This window comes from Daphnia magna, linkage group LG2, assembly GCF_020631705.1.
Source record: "Daphnia magna isolate NIES linkage group LG2, ASM2063170v1.1, whole genome shotgun sequence".
Classification (NCBI taxonomy): Eukaryota; Metazoa; Arthropoda; class Branchiopoda; order Diplostraca; family Daphniidae; genus Daphnia; species Daphnia magna.
This window is the reverse complement of record NC_059183.1, coordinates 11534402-11549208: the sequence shown is the minus strand read 5'-3', so window position 1 is coordinate 11549208 and position 14807 is coordinate 11534402. Positions and strand designations below refer to the sequence as shown.

Sequence of the window (14807 nt, the reverse complement as noted above, 5' to 3'; positions counted from 1 at the left end):
TGTTGAAACACGAAACCATTCCTTCCCATACATGCAATCCCTCTGTGTGTAGGTATGTGTTCAGTTTGGTGGGGGGAGAAAGAAGAGCTCTTTTGCAGCCGCTAGATAGAATCGCGTGATAAAAAATTCAAAAAATTCCGCTATTCGTACACACCGTGTTTTCCTTTTATAGGCCGGCGGAACCCCCCTATGTTATTATATAGGCATATGCTATTTGTATCGTACAGCACGTCCATGTTAGGGTGTAACGAAAATCAATGGCAAATATAAACCGGCCCTGTATAGAAAAAAAGGAGATGCGACTATGGAAACACGATTTTTTTTTTTTTAAATCTAAAAAAGATCTTTTATCAATGGCGGTTTTTTCAGTTCTGGAACATCAGATCTTGCTCTTCTTTTCTTTCCTTTTTTGTGTCTTTGTACAAGTATATAGATACAAAGTATGGTACAAGTAACCCGCCGAAAGGTAGCCCTACTGTCATTATTGTCGAATCAGTCTCGCCTTGTTCACCTTTTCTTTTAAAACCCCAAAACCCTCAAAGAAAACGAATTTTTTTGTGTGTGTTCAACTTTAGTATTTGTCTATTGTCGTTGCTGGGGGTTCTGTGCGCCCGGTCCGGTTAGACTGGGGCCATGGGTAGATAGTATTCAATAGTCTGTGACATGTCTGCAAGATGTCATCCGATTGTCGACACACACACAAGTAAAGAAACAAGATCAAATGAAATGACGGGATATTAAAAACACAAAGGAGGGGGTGAGGATTTTTTGTCTGTTTTGGTGCGGCTAAAGCGACAGTAAAGAGAGGGGAAAAAAAATTGTCCCTGTCGATGCATCTTCTTGTTCAACAAAAATGTGTGCACACATTTTGAATCTATTGAACGAATTTTGGGTTGAAAAAAAAAAGAGCGGCAAGATATGGCGAGGCCTTGCACGTGCAAACTGGAACACAATAGAGCCCAAATGTATATTTATACATGTTATATCAATACACATTGTAACTACCCCATAGCCTTGTATGTATACCGACTGTTTCCAACAGACAACGAGCTCCAGCTGGTCGGTTTGTACCAAAAATCAACGCTTTTCCGAGAGAGAGAGAGAGAGAAAAGAGGGAAGCCATGATTTTGATGTTGGTCGTAAAATTGGCTCAGAAAGGACGAGGCCGCGGTTGGTCTAGATTTCTTTTATCCAAAACGAAAACGGTCGTGGATGTACAATACGATCGGAGAGTTATGTTTTCGGTCGAGATCGTAAAAATCACTGATGCCCTTATTTGATGCTTGACACCTTTTTGGAATAACAGACGATCCGTAACGAGATCACCATTGAGGAATCGAAGGAGAGCGAGCGACAGCAGCGACGATCTCAACCACTTGAATGCGCTCGATACGACGACAGCCATCAGCGCCAATAGCAGTAGCCGGACGACGGGATGTGTCGGCCTCTACAAGCGCTATCACATGTGCAACACACAGGTCAGTGAGCTTTTAAATAATATCTTCCAATTGCATTAACATCCATTCGCATTGTCATCAAACAGTAAAAAAAAATTTTAATAGTAGCATTTATAACTTTAAAAAAATATGATAAAGAAATAGGTAAACATTCGTTGGATGCGTACAATCCATGAATGTAAATCCATACACATAGCGGCACACGCAGTGGAATCGAACCCCGGAATTTGCGTTTGATTGTCGCTTGGAAACTGAATCGGTTTCTCTTCATGGTATTAGTTTCTAACTTCCATTAGAGACATCAGGTGGATACTGCCCAAAGGTGGATTTAGCGTTACGCTCATAATCAAAACTGAAATGTGTTTTGATTAGTAAAATGATAATAAATATTTTATGGACAACAAAAAATGAGGCAAACTGGAAATGAGAGACATTGAGGCGCAGCGAAGAGTTAGCTAATGTGACTAGGAATAATCGTGAAATATGAGCTGCTATTTCTTTTCGTAGTGGATCCTCTGCTTGAGTTGGATGAAGAAGAAAAAATGTACAAAAGTTCGGAAAAAAAACAAAACTAACATAGAAAATGAATATTAATGACGATGATCTCCCCCCAAGCCTCGTGCAATGCGTGCAGTACACCGAGATCCGATATCAAATTTTCAATGTCGCCGACGAAGCAGCAAAAGTTTGTTATGCAGCTTTTATTGGTCCTTTTTCATGCACTTGAGTTTCAGGGTAAGGCCAGCCAGCCATATATAGTCAAACGATTGTTGCTGAAGCTTTACATTTTTAGCTGTTTAGAAATTTATTGTTGCGTTCAATCTATTGTAGGGAGTATATAGTCCGTACCTCGAGCCCGTTTCGCTTTCCTCTAAAAGTTTGTTTTAAATGCCTCTCAGTTATTTCACATGTTGGGACAAAACGCATTCACACTAGAGTGGCGATCATTCACGATGCTGTGGAGTCAATGAAAGTGTGTGAAAAGCATTCTCGTGTATTAGTAGTATCACGGAGTGAATGATTTACAAGGCCATTTCCTCTTTGAAAATTTACATTTCTTTATGCATTCGTGTTATTTCATTTTTTACAATGTTAGTTACATCGTTCCAGATCGCCAACGAATTTCTCTCTATTTCAAACATACACATTGAAAAGGTAATAATATTCTCGAAAATTCTCGATTGATTTTCGATTCGTCTACTACGACAGAGACAGACTAGGTCTAATCAGTAGACGCCAATCTCAGGTCTTGGCAATTTAATTGGCAATTTGGCAACGTTATCAAAATTCTCAATATGCCTTTTGCCGTTTTCCGGTTAGTCAGTGATCCCGTGCGTGCCCATTGTTTTCCACGTTGTTCTCAGCACCACTACGAAAATGTGTGATGCAAATAGGTAACCCACGTTTTGTATCTGATGTATTTTTTGGCGCCATTTCCCTGTACCATGGTAATTCATTGATAACTACTACTGATTGTATGCACATAATGGGGAGAATCGCCTTATATGTGTTGCATAATTGGCTTCAAACAGCTGAACAAAGCAAATGTCCCAAAATGGTATCCATCGAAAGTGTTGCTTTACATTCCAAGTGACACGATTTTGCCTTGGTTGAAGAACTTGTTCTGAATTAGAGGTTTTGTTTTTTATCTTAGTTTCCCTGAAATGTCTGAACAGTTGAAAAGCTTCATATTGAGACGTAGTTGTTTGATCTGGTAAACAGGTTCTAAGATTTGTATGATCAATTATTCATCTGTCAACTTCCAAAGTGTGTTGGTTGTTTTGAAATCAAATTGCCCAAAGGGGATTTACAATAGTGTCTACCACGATGAACGAGATTTACATCGGGAGTTACGAGTCATGCGGGTGTGACAAAACCCACGTCGTCACGCTTGTTTTTGTGTGTTCAAAACGATGCAGGTGACGTGCATAATTTGCGTTACCGTCTGGTATCCCATTTCTTGTTTGTATTTTCCATTTCGACTGCCAAAAATGCTCTGTAATGGGGGAGAGGTTGGGTGGTGCAAACTAAAGAAAACAAAGGTCATTGTAGGTAAACGTCTCTGTTAATTTCATTTTGCTTTGTGATCGACAACCAGAGATCAAACGTGTAATAACTAATTCTTTCTGAAAAAATAAGTAAAATATAAAAGTGATTAGCAATTTCTGTGTTATGGAGGACGAGTCAGGACAATAAATGGCACGAAAATAGCCGCCAAAAACATAAGCATTGGATGTGTGGTAACGTTTTTCTTTTGTTTTCTTTTTACAGGAATGTCCGGCTAGAACACCCGATTTTCGTCAAGCTCAGTGTGAATCCTACAATGGCAAGCAGTTTATGGGCCGTTACTACATTTGGGAAGCTTACTGGGACGGTACGTACTGGAATTTTATTATTTTTGCATTTCTTCTAACACATTAGTTCCACCAGTGCAGCAATGACTTGGATTGATGATACGTTGATGGTGTGAAATAACGGAGACAGTGTTGAACGATAAAACGATCTAATATCGTCTATTCGTGTGATGGTCGACGAGCCAAACGGAGTAATTAAACGTTGAATGAAGTCATCCGTTTGGCTGCAAACAACATTCACTGACAGGTTCAATCGCATTGGATACTGCTACGCCCGCAGCCGGTCACGAATCTTTCTCATCTATCTTTTTTTGCGGTGTTTCTTTTTAGCTCGTTTTGCCATCTCAGCAAACGGCGTGTTGAAAGACGATCCGTTTTATCCAACTACGATACAACTAAACACGCGTTCAAATTGCAGCTGAATTAAATAAGAGAATTTTTCGTTTGGTAAATAAAGAGGGGATGCACGGGGAGCCATCTAGCGTCTATTTTAGGTATTTCTATCAACTAGGATGGATCTTTTCGATTCACGCTCCCAAGAAGTCTTAACCCCTCTTGACCTTCTCGACTATGGTACATTCTTGCCCCAGTTCTCATGTGTTTGTAGCTATTTTAGATTAGTAGTTTTTCAATTGCTAGAAAAAAAATTCAACTGTCTATTGAACTCGATGAAGGATCCCCGTCAAGTAATTCGAATCCTTTGACTGCAACCGACATGTCCATTCGTTGAGCATCTTTCCCTTCAATTATGGGCCTTTATCCTTCCATCTAGTTTAATGATAATCTCATAATTGTTTTGCATTCAATTCTCCACAGTTTTTTTAATTTAAATATCGTAGAAATGGGGGAAACATTTCCCCGTTCGATTCCTTAACTGTTTTCATTACATTTTTGTTTTTCAATATTTAGCCGAGAATCCGTGTGAGCTGAACTGCCGGGCATTGACATTCCGTTTTTACGCTCTGCTCAACAAAACCGTCATTGACGGGACGTTGTGCCGACCGAACGACCCCACACGAGTTTGCGTCTCCGGAACGTGCAAGGTAGGAACCAATTATTTTTTCTTCTTCAGCTTTCTATTTACCCGGCTGTTGATATTCGTTCGGTTGTGTCATTGACCGGTATAACCATCGACGGAATTGAATTTAAATTTTTATTTTATTTTATTTTTTTTTTGTTCTAACCGAGGAGTGAAAATCGAAACACAAACGATGACGGTGCCGGTTTGTTGTTTTTTTCTTTCGGCGGCGGCTTTCAACGATCCAAATATTGACAGGGACGTAATCTCGTAAACACGGGATACAAGACGAAAACTCATTGAGTCCATTCGATTGCAACCGAGCAATGGAAAAGCGCAGCCCCCCCTTTGCTAATGTCGGGGTACCGTCTGTTATGCTTTCTCTGTTTTGGTGGGAGAAAAAGGTAGTCGTGGGTTCATGTTTGAAAATGGGTTAGTGAAAAACGATGTCCGTTTTGACTGTATATACAGTTTTTTAGGCTACACGAATCGTGTTGTTTCAAGGGTGTTTGTATGTGAAGAATATACCTCGGTACAAAAAAGCCGTCAAAACACATTTCCGAGATGGGAAATTCCGCTTGAAAGTTCACTTTTTTCTTCTTTTTATAATGCTGGCCAAATGCCAGCATTTCTGCTTGTTGTTTATTATGGCACATGCCCTGGCTGTTCCCTTTTTTTTCTTTCTTAACATTCCCCCCAAAAAAAAAAACTGAAAATCCAAAAAGGTAAAAAACAAATAAAACAAAAAAAATATATAAACTAGGAAAAATGAAAAAGGGGTTAATCACAGGCTATTGGAGATAAATCCTGGTGAACGTCGCAACTTCGGTTGGCCTGTAAACAAAAACAGTTGAAACTATGTCGTTAAAAACATTCCTATTTCTTCAGATGTATTTATAGATGGCGACAAAGTAGCGCACAGGGGTGGAAGGTTCAACTGTCAGGTAAAATTGAAGGCGTACGGTAGCCAATTGACTGCATTACAGTGGGTGGGTCAAGTCAGAAATGTCATGAACTATTACAATGTGTGTTATCTTTGTCGGGTCTTTTTCTTTTTCTTTCTTGATCCCCCCCTTCCAGGGCAACAGCTGCCTATTGCCCCACTGTTGAAAAGCGAAACGCCCCACATATTGCGCTATGCTTCCAACGTTTTTTCTCCTTGCTATCAAATACTAATAATGTATTGTTAAGAATTCTACTAGAGATTTGTAGGCCTTTTGATGTCGACATTTCATCGAGTAGCCCCTAGAGTCTATTCGTAGAGACCGACATTATCTTTTTATCCATGCATCTCTTTTCGGCGCCCATTTTTGACATTGGGGAAAATTTTGGGTGTGATCTGATTTCAATAGATGGGAATGAACGGGGGAGGGGGGGGGTGAGGTCAGAGGTAAAATCAGCGGACATAAATATGTAGGATATATCCTCATTTGAATGATGCGTGGCGGTCCCTATTGACTCATCTCTTTTTCATTTCACACGATCGCATTGTGTAATTCCGAGCGATCGATGGACTCGTTTTTCTATTTCACATCTGATTCTATCCGGCACTATGGCACTTTGTTATCCCGTTATTACAAGGCAAGGAGGGTGCAGCGTTACGTGTTAAAGTGCAACGCCACGCCTTTTACAACAACAGCGGGCCTGGAGTTAAACCGAAAAATAATTAGGCATTGATTGGGAACGGCCCATCAAAACTGGAACAATGCCGGATTTTTGTTTTTTCTTTTTTTTGTGGTGCTTGATCGCATATTATTTAAGCGTCCATTTCAAACGTATGCAACGTAGGCAATACTTTTAGTTATCCGTTTATCCTTCCAGTCGTTTCTGAAAAACAATTTTGAGAGATGAAATGGGACATAACACAGTCGACTTCTTCTTGCCAAGTAAATATATTTTTTATTAGGTTTTTTCTCTTTTGTTTTTATTTTTATTTATTTTATTTATTTTTTATTCTCGTGTTGTGGCGAGAAGGGGAACGGAATTGTGCGGATCGCAAATCCTCGGCACGGTCGGAATGAGACAGCTGCGATCTTTAGCGCTACGCTGGCATGTTGAATAATTAAGCTTTTTTTTTTTGGTTTTATTCTCTTGCGACTCTTTAAAAACTTGAGAATTTCTCCGTCGTTCGTGGTCGATGTGGCAGAAGTGACACTGGGTGGCGGGCCGGCCGAGATTTATTGTACAGCAGCTACTTCGCCGAGACTAGCCCCAGTCATAACAATAAATATGGTAATGGCAATAGGAGAGGGGAGGTAGTGGTGTGTGCTGTCCCATTCATTTCAGGATTAAAAGAACTGTGACAAAAGAGGATCATGACGTTCTAGCGTGACATGGCACGGTCTGTCTGACGCCACTATAGAGGCAAAGAAGTTTGTTGAATGACCGTTAGATTGCGCCACTGTCATGGCAATAAAAATCTAAGCCGTTTGGTCGCATTTTTCCGGGTTATTTTCGTTTCTAGCGGACTTTGCAATTGAAGGTCGTCGATATGTTTGAATCCAAATATGTCGGAACAACGCTGTAAAACATAAACAATTGGATTTGATTGTTCTCCGCAAGCCAATCAGCCGAGACCACGAAAGTAATTTTTAAAAAGCTAAGGCGGTATAATTTGGTGGTCTCATCGTGGGCTCCTTATTTTCTATTTGGGAATATAAATCTTTGTTGAAAGAAAGTTAACTCAATTTTTAGTTAACAAACAAATAACGAAAACAAAAAAGGAGAACAAAAGGCTTAAGAATATTGATTGCGACGAATGATGAACTTCCCCCCCCCCCCTTTTATGTTGTCGAAGGCCCTTCTGGGTGGGTGTGTTTTCCTATTTCTATTCTGTTCTCTCGCGTGATGTAAGACGATACCGTCGTGAATAATATACGTTGTATGTGCATGTGTTTGTCAGAGTGAGAAAGGAAAACGAGATCTTTTGGTTAACGAACGCGGGACGATAACACGGCACGCAGACTCTGAACTGAATTAAGCGGCGCGACAATTTCTTCTTCTTCTTCTTCTTATTTCTTTTATTTTTTTCCTTTTTTAAAGAATAATAGTAATAACAAGTCAGCTGTCTTGTCCGACCTTGTGGTAAATTGGCTCTCTTGTTGGCGTTCCTCCGCTTATTTTGATTGTAGAACATTTTGAGAAAGTAGGAATAATATTGATGATTTCGATTTGTATCCGCACCATGTTTTCTCTCTTTGATTTTTTCTTCAATTTTTTTGTTTGGTTTGTTTATTATCGCCGAATAAGATCGTAGTGTCGTTCTTTGCGCTGCCTCTTTTTTTTTTTTTTTTTTCATTTTCCTCACCTCAGCGTCCCATCTTTATTTTATTCGGCATCGCCTTCGTCACACGATATCTCCTCGCCTTGTCGGAATATTTTCGTTATAGTTATCCCAATTTTCTTGGGGGTAAAGAAGGAAAAAAAAATGAAATGAAGCCTCTTTCCCTATGCCCTTTTTATTAATTTTTCTTGTCATTTATACTATCGTGCGGGAAGGGTAAAATAAGGGAAATTGAAAAGAAAACGGGTTTCCGATGTATTAAAAAAAAAATTGAATTTTTGTTTCTTTCTGGGGTAGTGGCGCTTGTGGTATCTTGTCGTCGAGTTCCCCGTCAAAGTGGAAAGGGAAGAAGAGAGAGAGAGATGTAGGTTTACGTTGTAAATAAATAAATAAATGCGTCGATAAATATTGGGCAGCTTCAAAAATGTCAGACTTTTAGAAGGACCCTCTCTCGAACGAAGTATCTTTCGGCGCTGCCGGTTTCTAAATAAAAATCAGACGAAAAAGAAGAAAAAAAAAACAAAAAAAGGGAAGGCAAAAATGAAAATAAAGAAGAAAAAAATTCGATTTCTCGTTCCAGTTTCTGCTGCCAGAAAAGAAAAAGGAAAAAAAAAAAGGGGGGGGGGGTCTTAGAGTGTCATTTGGCAATGATGTATCCATGTTCGATTTCTATGCATCCGCCAAAATTATTATTTTTGTTTTTTTTGTTTTTGTTCGTTCCATACACGGATATTCGCCACGTATTGAACATGTATTGATAACCAGAAAGGCAATTGAGGAAGACACTCCTTGTAACAAGCATCGAAACTTTTGTATTTTGTATTTTGCTGGACTGCCCCCCCCTCTCTTTCTCTCGACTATCTCTCCTGCATGTCTCCCTTATTTGGTTCGATGTCTGCATCAACTTGCACGCGGTCGTTCTCATCCCTTTGCGCCCGTTGGCGAAATGCTCCGACCACCACGTGAATCACCGTCTGCTTCGACGAAAAATGCTAAATAAATAATAAACGTGACGGCGTTTATGGTGACTTCATCCTCCAACACACAAGACGAGCTCTCTCTCCTTTTTTTTTTTCGAAAAAAAAAAAAAAAATGTATATATGCATATACCTCCCCAAAGTATATATTTTTCAAATATTTTTATTTATTTATTTTTTCCTGTCACGGCGTCGTTGCTAGCGGCTCTTTTTTTTTTTTTTATCAACCGCGGCGGATTAGTCTTCCCTTCACTTAAGAGGAGAAAACATTTTTTTTTTTTTTATCGACCAGCGGATTTCCGCAGTGAATTCAATGCGTCGGTCGACATCACGCAATGCCGCCAATATTCACGACCGCTACCAGTGACGAATTCCTCATTTGATTCCAACCTGCATGTCTTGAAAACGCATTTTTCCTTTTCCTTTTGATTTGATCAAGAAAAAAATAGCGAGGAAAGGGACACGTCATACGCCAATGACGACACAGGAATCTGAAATGCCTTGTGTGTTTTTGGGCTTCACGAACGGCATTTGCTGGTGATGCTTTTTATAGGATTCGCCTAGCGATGCACGTTGCCAAGCATTTTATGATTATTTATTTTTTATTTTTAAAGCTTATTTTAATATTTTTTGATGTCCCAATCAATTTTTGTCGCGCCCACGTTTATAACTTCTGTTACCTCCTGAGCCCCCACTGGGGGGGTGTCGACCGTGAGCAAAAGGACGAACTGTGGAACGAATTTATTTCTAATCTTTTTTCTTTCTATGTTTCGCCTATTTGGTATGCGGCAGCCGCTCGGCTCATACCGAATGACCCGAACGACTTTTGTTTTGCGTATTTTCATTTTTGAGTTATCGAAAAGAAATCAGGAAAGATGACAAATGAGCGGCGGCGAAACCTTATTTGAATAAGTTGACACAATGAAGAGGAAAAAAAATCAAGCGAAATCAACACAAACAAAAAAATGAGGCCAAGAATTCCAGAAATGACCTAATCCCTGCCCGCCATTTTAGGGAGGATGATGCCCCGTGTCTCCGCTTTCCTCTCTCTTATAAAATGATTTATGATTCATTTCGTCTGACTTCAAAAGTGAAGAAATACTACCGTGCTACTATTCCGACTGGCAGACGCTCCAAAATACAAAACAACAAACCTCTCCCCCCCTCCCGAAAATAAAAATGTGCCGAGCGTGCGGAAGTAAACATCGTTTAAGGAAATCAATTTTGTTTTTGTTTCCCCCCTTTTTTTTAAATTGCTGCTGGATTTCAATATTTTTCTAATTGAAACCGTTGGCAAGTAAGACATTCTTTCATCTGAACAGCAAAATACGGAAATTTAATCTATTCAGACCTTTTTTTTTAAATTGTTAAATGAAAACGAGATAAACGACAGCACGCGGCTTTTCTCGTTTACTTTTCGGTTCTTTTTTTTTTTTCCTTCTTTCCCCCGTCCACTTTTCATCCGGAGTGGAAAAAGGATCCGCGTCATCGCATGGATACTTGATACGGTTGAAGAGTTCAAGTTCCTGCTTTGCTGATTTTTTTTTTTTTTATTTTCCTTCAATTGAATTGAGAAATGTTTGCCGCTTTAAACGAATTTGAGAAAAACAAAATGGTCATCTCACCACATCTTTTTTTTTATTTTTAAAATTGAACGAACTCTGTACGATTTTTTTCTTTTTCCGTGAGGCTTGTACGAGATTCAGCGTGAATAACATTAGCCGTCGGTCGCTGCCGCCACCAACGCGCCACCGTCGCTTTTCTTTCTTTTTCGGGGTTGGACTTTCGGCCGGGCCCAAGTTTCTTTCATTTCAGTGTACGGCTGCGTTTGCGTGCGTTCGCCTGTGTCTCTTCTCAGTGCTTTATTATTTTCTTTTTGCCTCTCTCTCTCTCTCTTTCTCTCTCTTCCTTTAAATAACTGCTGTGTTGTGTGTGGGGATGATCATCCAATCCTTTTGCTCTTTGTACTTGTTAAAGTCACTCTAAGAGGAACAGGCCAAATAATTTTTGTACCTTGCAGCCACTCTCACTTCAGTAGAGAGAGAGGAAAAGAGCGTGCCAATGTTGGACTGGCCGTCAGTGTGACACCGGCTCGTGTCGTGTTAAGACTTGTCGCTTGTTGTGGGGGCTTGCCTACGTTGGTAGTTTCGTCCTTTGCTTGTTAGTAAGCTCGTAAACTGTGAGAGATTCGAATCGGCGGGGTTGGTGTTCGCTTTCGTACATTGCCGCACACGTTTATCTTTCATCGGCTTTCGTTTTTATTTCGTATCCAAAGTTTCTCGTCGGTCGTCGTGGATATTGCCGATCAACTTGTCAAATCTTTCGGTTTTTAGTGGTAAAAACAAAATTTTATTTTCTTGTGGCTATTTACTGATGATGTAAAGAAAGAAGAAGAAGAAGAAAAAAGCTTAATTGATTCGTTCCGAAACGGAAAGGAACCAAATGTCTTGGCAACGATTGAATGGAATTGTTTCCTCATGTGAAGAAATTGTGGCTGGCATTATCTTGCTCACTTCTCCGTAGCTTGTCTTTCTCGTTCTGTTTTGTTTTGTTTTGTTAGTTTTTTTTCGGTCTTGGCCTCCTTTTCTTATTTTTGTTGTTGTTTGTGGGTATAATCGAGTGCTGTATTATACCCAAGCTGACAACTCGAAAGCAATGCGTTCGTTCTTCATACCACACCAACAGCCACACACACACATAGCTGTCAACAACCAGTCGGGTCAGCATTCGGAGGGTTGCGCAACGAAAGTTAAAATTCAGGGGGGAGCAAAAAAATAAAATAAAAACGTTATAGTTCATTCACGCTCGTCTTTCTCTCTCGTCTGTCGACAGATGTATTTGTACCTCGAATATTTGAATTAGGAATAAATTAAAATTGGAAATTTCTTGATTTAATAAAAAAAAAGCGAAGGATGAAAGTCAAGGTGCGAGTTTCCTTTTGCTTCTTTTAAACGTTTTTCCTTTTTTTGGTTGTCGTCCACCTTGACCCTTGACGAGAGTTGCTTAAGAGCGTGGGTAGCAGTCGTATGTTTTGAAGGAGGAATTTCTCTAAGGTGGGGTTATTGTCAGGACTGGGCAAACGGAAAATGGGTGATGAGCAAAAGCCTTGCGAGCAGCCGCTGTTATCATGAGAAACACACGAAGAGGGGCTATATAACTCCCGCTACTGGGATGGTATACACCTCTTACACGCACACATTCGGTGGCTATATCTTACGTTTGTGTGTGTGTCCGTTACACCTGGAAAAAGCCATCAGGAGATGAGGTGAGGTGAGAGAAAAGACCCGAAATGTGAACGCGAGGGGATGTTATTTTTGTTTTGATTTCTTTATCTACGAAGAAAGAAAACAATAAAAAGATGGCCACGGAATGAGTCGTCCTATTATCACAACTGCCGGTCATGTAGTCAGAGAGGTTGTTGCTTTAACTTCTCGCTTTCCTTTATTTTATTTCATTCTTTTCAATGTCGTTTAACAGTGAAAGATTCGATTTTAAAGACATTTTCTTCTACTATTTTTTTGTTTTTTGTTTTCTTCTTCTTCTTCTCCTCTCCAGTCGCATCGTGATCCTTTTGTCTTCGTGTCTAAAATACCTTCGTTTAGTACAGTGTCAAGAAAATGGAGAAAACGAAAAGCGAGATAGAAGGGAACCCATTTTCTCCCTCTTTATTTGCTGTCACTGACTAACACGCCCGTCACTTGCTCCTATCCCTGTCGCCCCTATCCTGGCGCTATTGCGTGTTGTGTTGCGGCCCCGGCTATAACATCCCCTCATTGACTTCTATTAGGTTTCTGTGGTGTGTGTGTGTGTGTGTGTGGTGTGTGTGGGGGCCTCACGAGATGAACTTTCTGGGTGTGTGTTCGTGTTTTGTTTTTCTTCTTCGTCTTTCCCTTTTGGAAAAGGAAATAATCGTTGTCTAGTGGGTTATCATCCTTTAGCTCCGAGGGCTTCCCCATCATAAATAGTTCCAGTCGATTTTTATTTTATTTTTATTTTTATTTTTTTTTTTGGTTCACTGTAGACATATGGAGGAAGTTTTTCTTTTGTTTTTCTCCTCATCACTCGTTTACCTTACCACCTCATCGTGATAGGCCTATCAATCGAGAAGAATTGAAAGGCCGGTGCTATAGAAACAATCAAAAATAAAGTGGGCCATGGGCAATGCCCCAGAAAACATTTTTTTTTATATTTTTTTTACGGGTGAACGAAAAGGGAGGATGTGTAAAGGAAAGAAGAAGACCAAAACCCGTTCATCAGAAAGAATTGTTCTTTACATTTAATTTTTTTCTTCTTTCTCTCTTTATTTTTCGAGTGAGAAAGGCAGAAATAATAATCGTTCAAACGAACGAACGAGCGAGTGAACGAAGTGGAACCATCTGATCTATTGGCCTGGAGGGGAAGATGAGGTTGTTGGGAGACTAGTTGACCTGAGAGAGAAACGAGAATCAACTGATGCACACTTTTCTTTTTTATTCTCGTTAAATTGGGATAACAAACATTTTTTCATGGCGACCGCTTTTTGTTATGAAAAATGGAACGAAATTTGAGGAGCCAACGGCAATCGTCCTCTTGTTTCTTCTTATCAGTTTGATGGCGCAGCTTCAATTGAATCACATTGTATTGCGTAATTTTAACTTCTCCCCAAACTAACACGAAAAAAATATAAAAGACCAAGACGAAAATCCGAAAGAGAAAGACAAGCAGGGGGACATATTTTCCAAAAACAACAACAAACAAAAAAAGAATGTCGTCGTAGATTTAAAATTTTGCTTTCATCTCTTAGTTGTAATGTCTTTAAATTTCTCCCTTTATTTTTTTTTACCTTTTTCTCTCTCTCTCTCTCTCTCTCTGTGTGTTTCTATTTGTTTATGATGAAGGCCAGGATCTAAATCGTTTGGAATCGACCGCGCTCTTTTCTTTTTTTCCTTTTTTTTTTTTTTACCTGACGTCGTCGGGACGGATCGTGTTTCCATCACCTGGAGAAAGAAAAAAAAAATCGACTGTGTGTGTTTGTGTCCGGCTTGGACCGACATTCAACTGTTGGAGGCTCAAAAAGAATTTTTCTTCAAAAATAATAAAAGTCCTCAGAGTTAAAGAGGTGCTGTTATTGGGGTTGTGTGTTGTGCACGCGTTTTCTTCAGCTTGACGAAACAAGAGGCACACACACGAAAAAAAAAAAGGGTGTCGTCCCGTCGTGCGCTGGAATTCTTTCCTCTCTGTTAAAAAGAAAAAAGAAAAAATAGAAAATTTGTTTAAGAAAAGACAAAACAAAAAAGTGGGGTAGTTGCCGCGCCCCTCGTCCCGTGTTTTGATTGCGACTGCTGTGCAACGTTTATAAATAGCGCTGAACAAGACACTGTTCTGACTTAAAGCCGTTGTCATCAAGACGTTCGTGATTTAAAAAAGAAAAAGGAAAAAGGCGAAAATTTGCGTGGGAAAACAAGAAGAAAAATGACGTCACCGTTGCTACCGACTCGGCAACGAATTTGGTTCGCCAAGTTCACCGCCACCTCGGCGCTGACGACCAACACCCTGAGGACGATGTCGCTGCTCTTAATCTTGATCTTGGTGAGTTTTTTGTTTTGTTTTTGTTTTTGTTTTTGTTTTTTTCTTTTTCTGCACTCTGCTGTTAGCGCCATCTTTCCTTTTTTCGGGAGTCGAGACGGAGCGGTACTTTATGTCTCCCCATATATTTTTTTTTTTTGCCGCGTGCCCTTT

At 39.8% G+C, this 14807-nt stretch overlaps 1 protein-coding gene across 5 annotated transcripts in view; it reads left to right on the top strand.

Moving 5' to 3' along the window:
* The window catches only part of LOC116917761 (thrombospondin type-1 domain-containing protein 4), a 61569-nt gene that overhangs the window by 19545 nt on the left and 27217 nt on the right, over positions 1-14807 (top strand). The window contains exons 4-6 of one of the 5 annotated variants that reach the window (XM_045170376.1): positions 1307-1478; positions 3729-3831; positions 4721-4854. In XM_045170376.1, coding sequence (XP_045026311.1) covers positions 1307-1478; positions 3729-3831; positions 4721-4854 — 409 coding nt within the window. Of the gene's footprint in view, positions 1-1306; positions 1479-2716; positions 2852-3728; positions 3832-4720; positions 4855-10903; positions 11425-13966; positions 14658-14807 lie in introns of those variants that run through there. The other 4 variants (XM_045170377.1, XM_045170381.1, XM_045170380.1 and 1 more) reach the window with 4 other exon arrangements.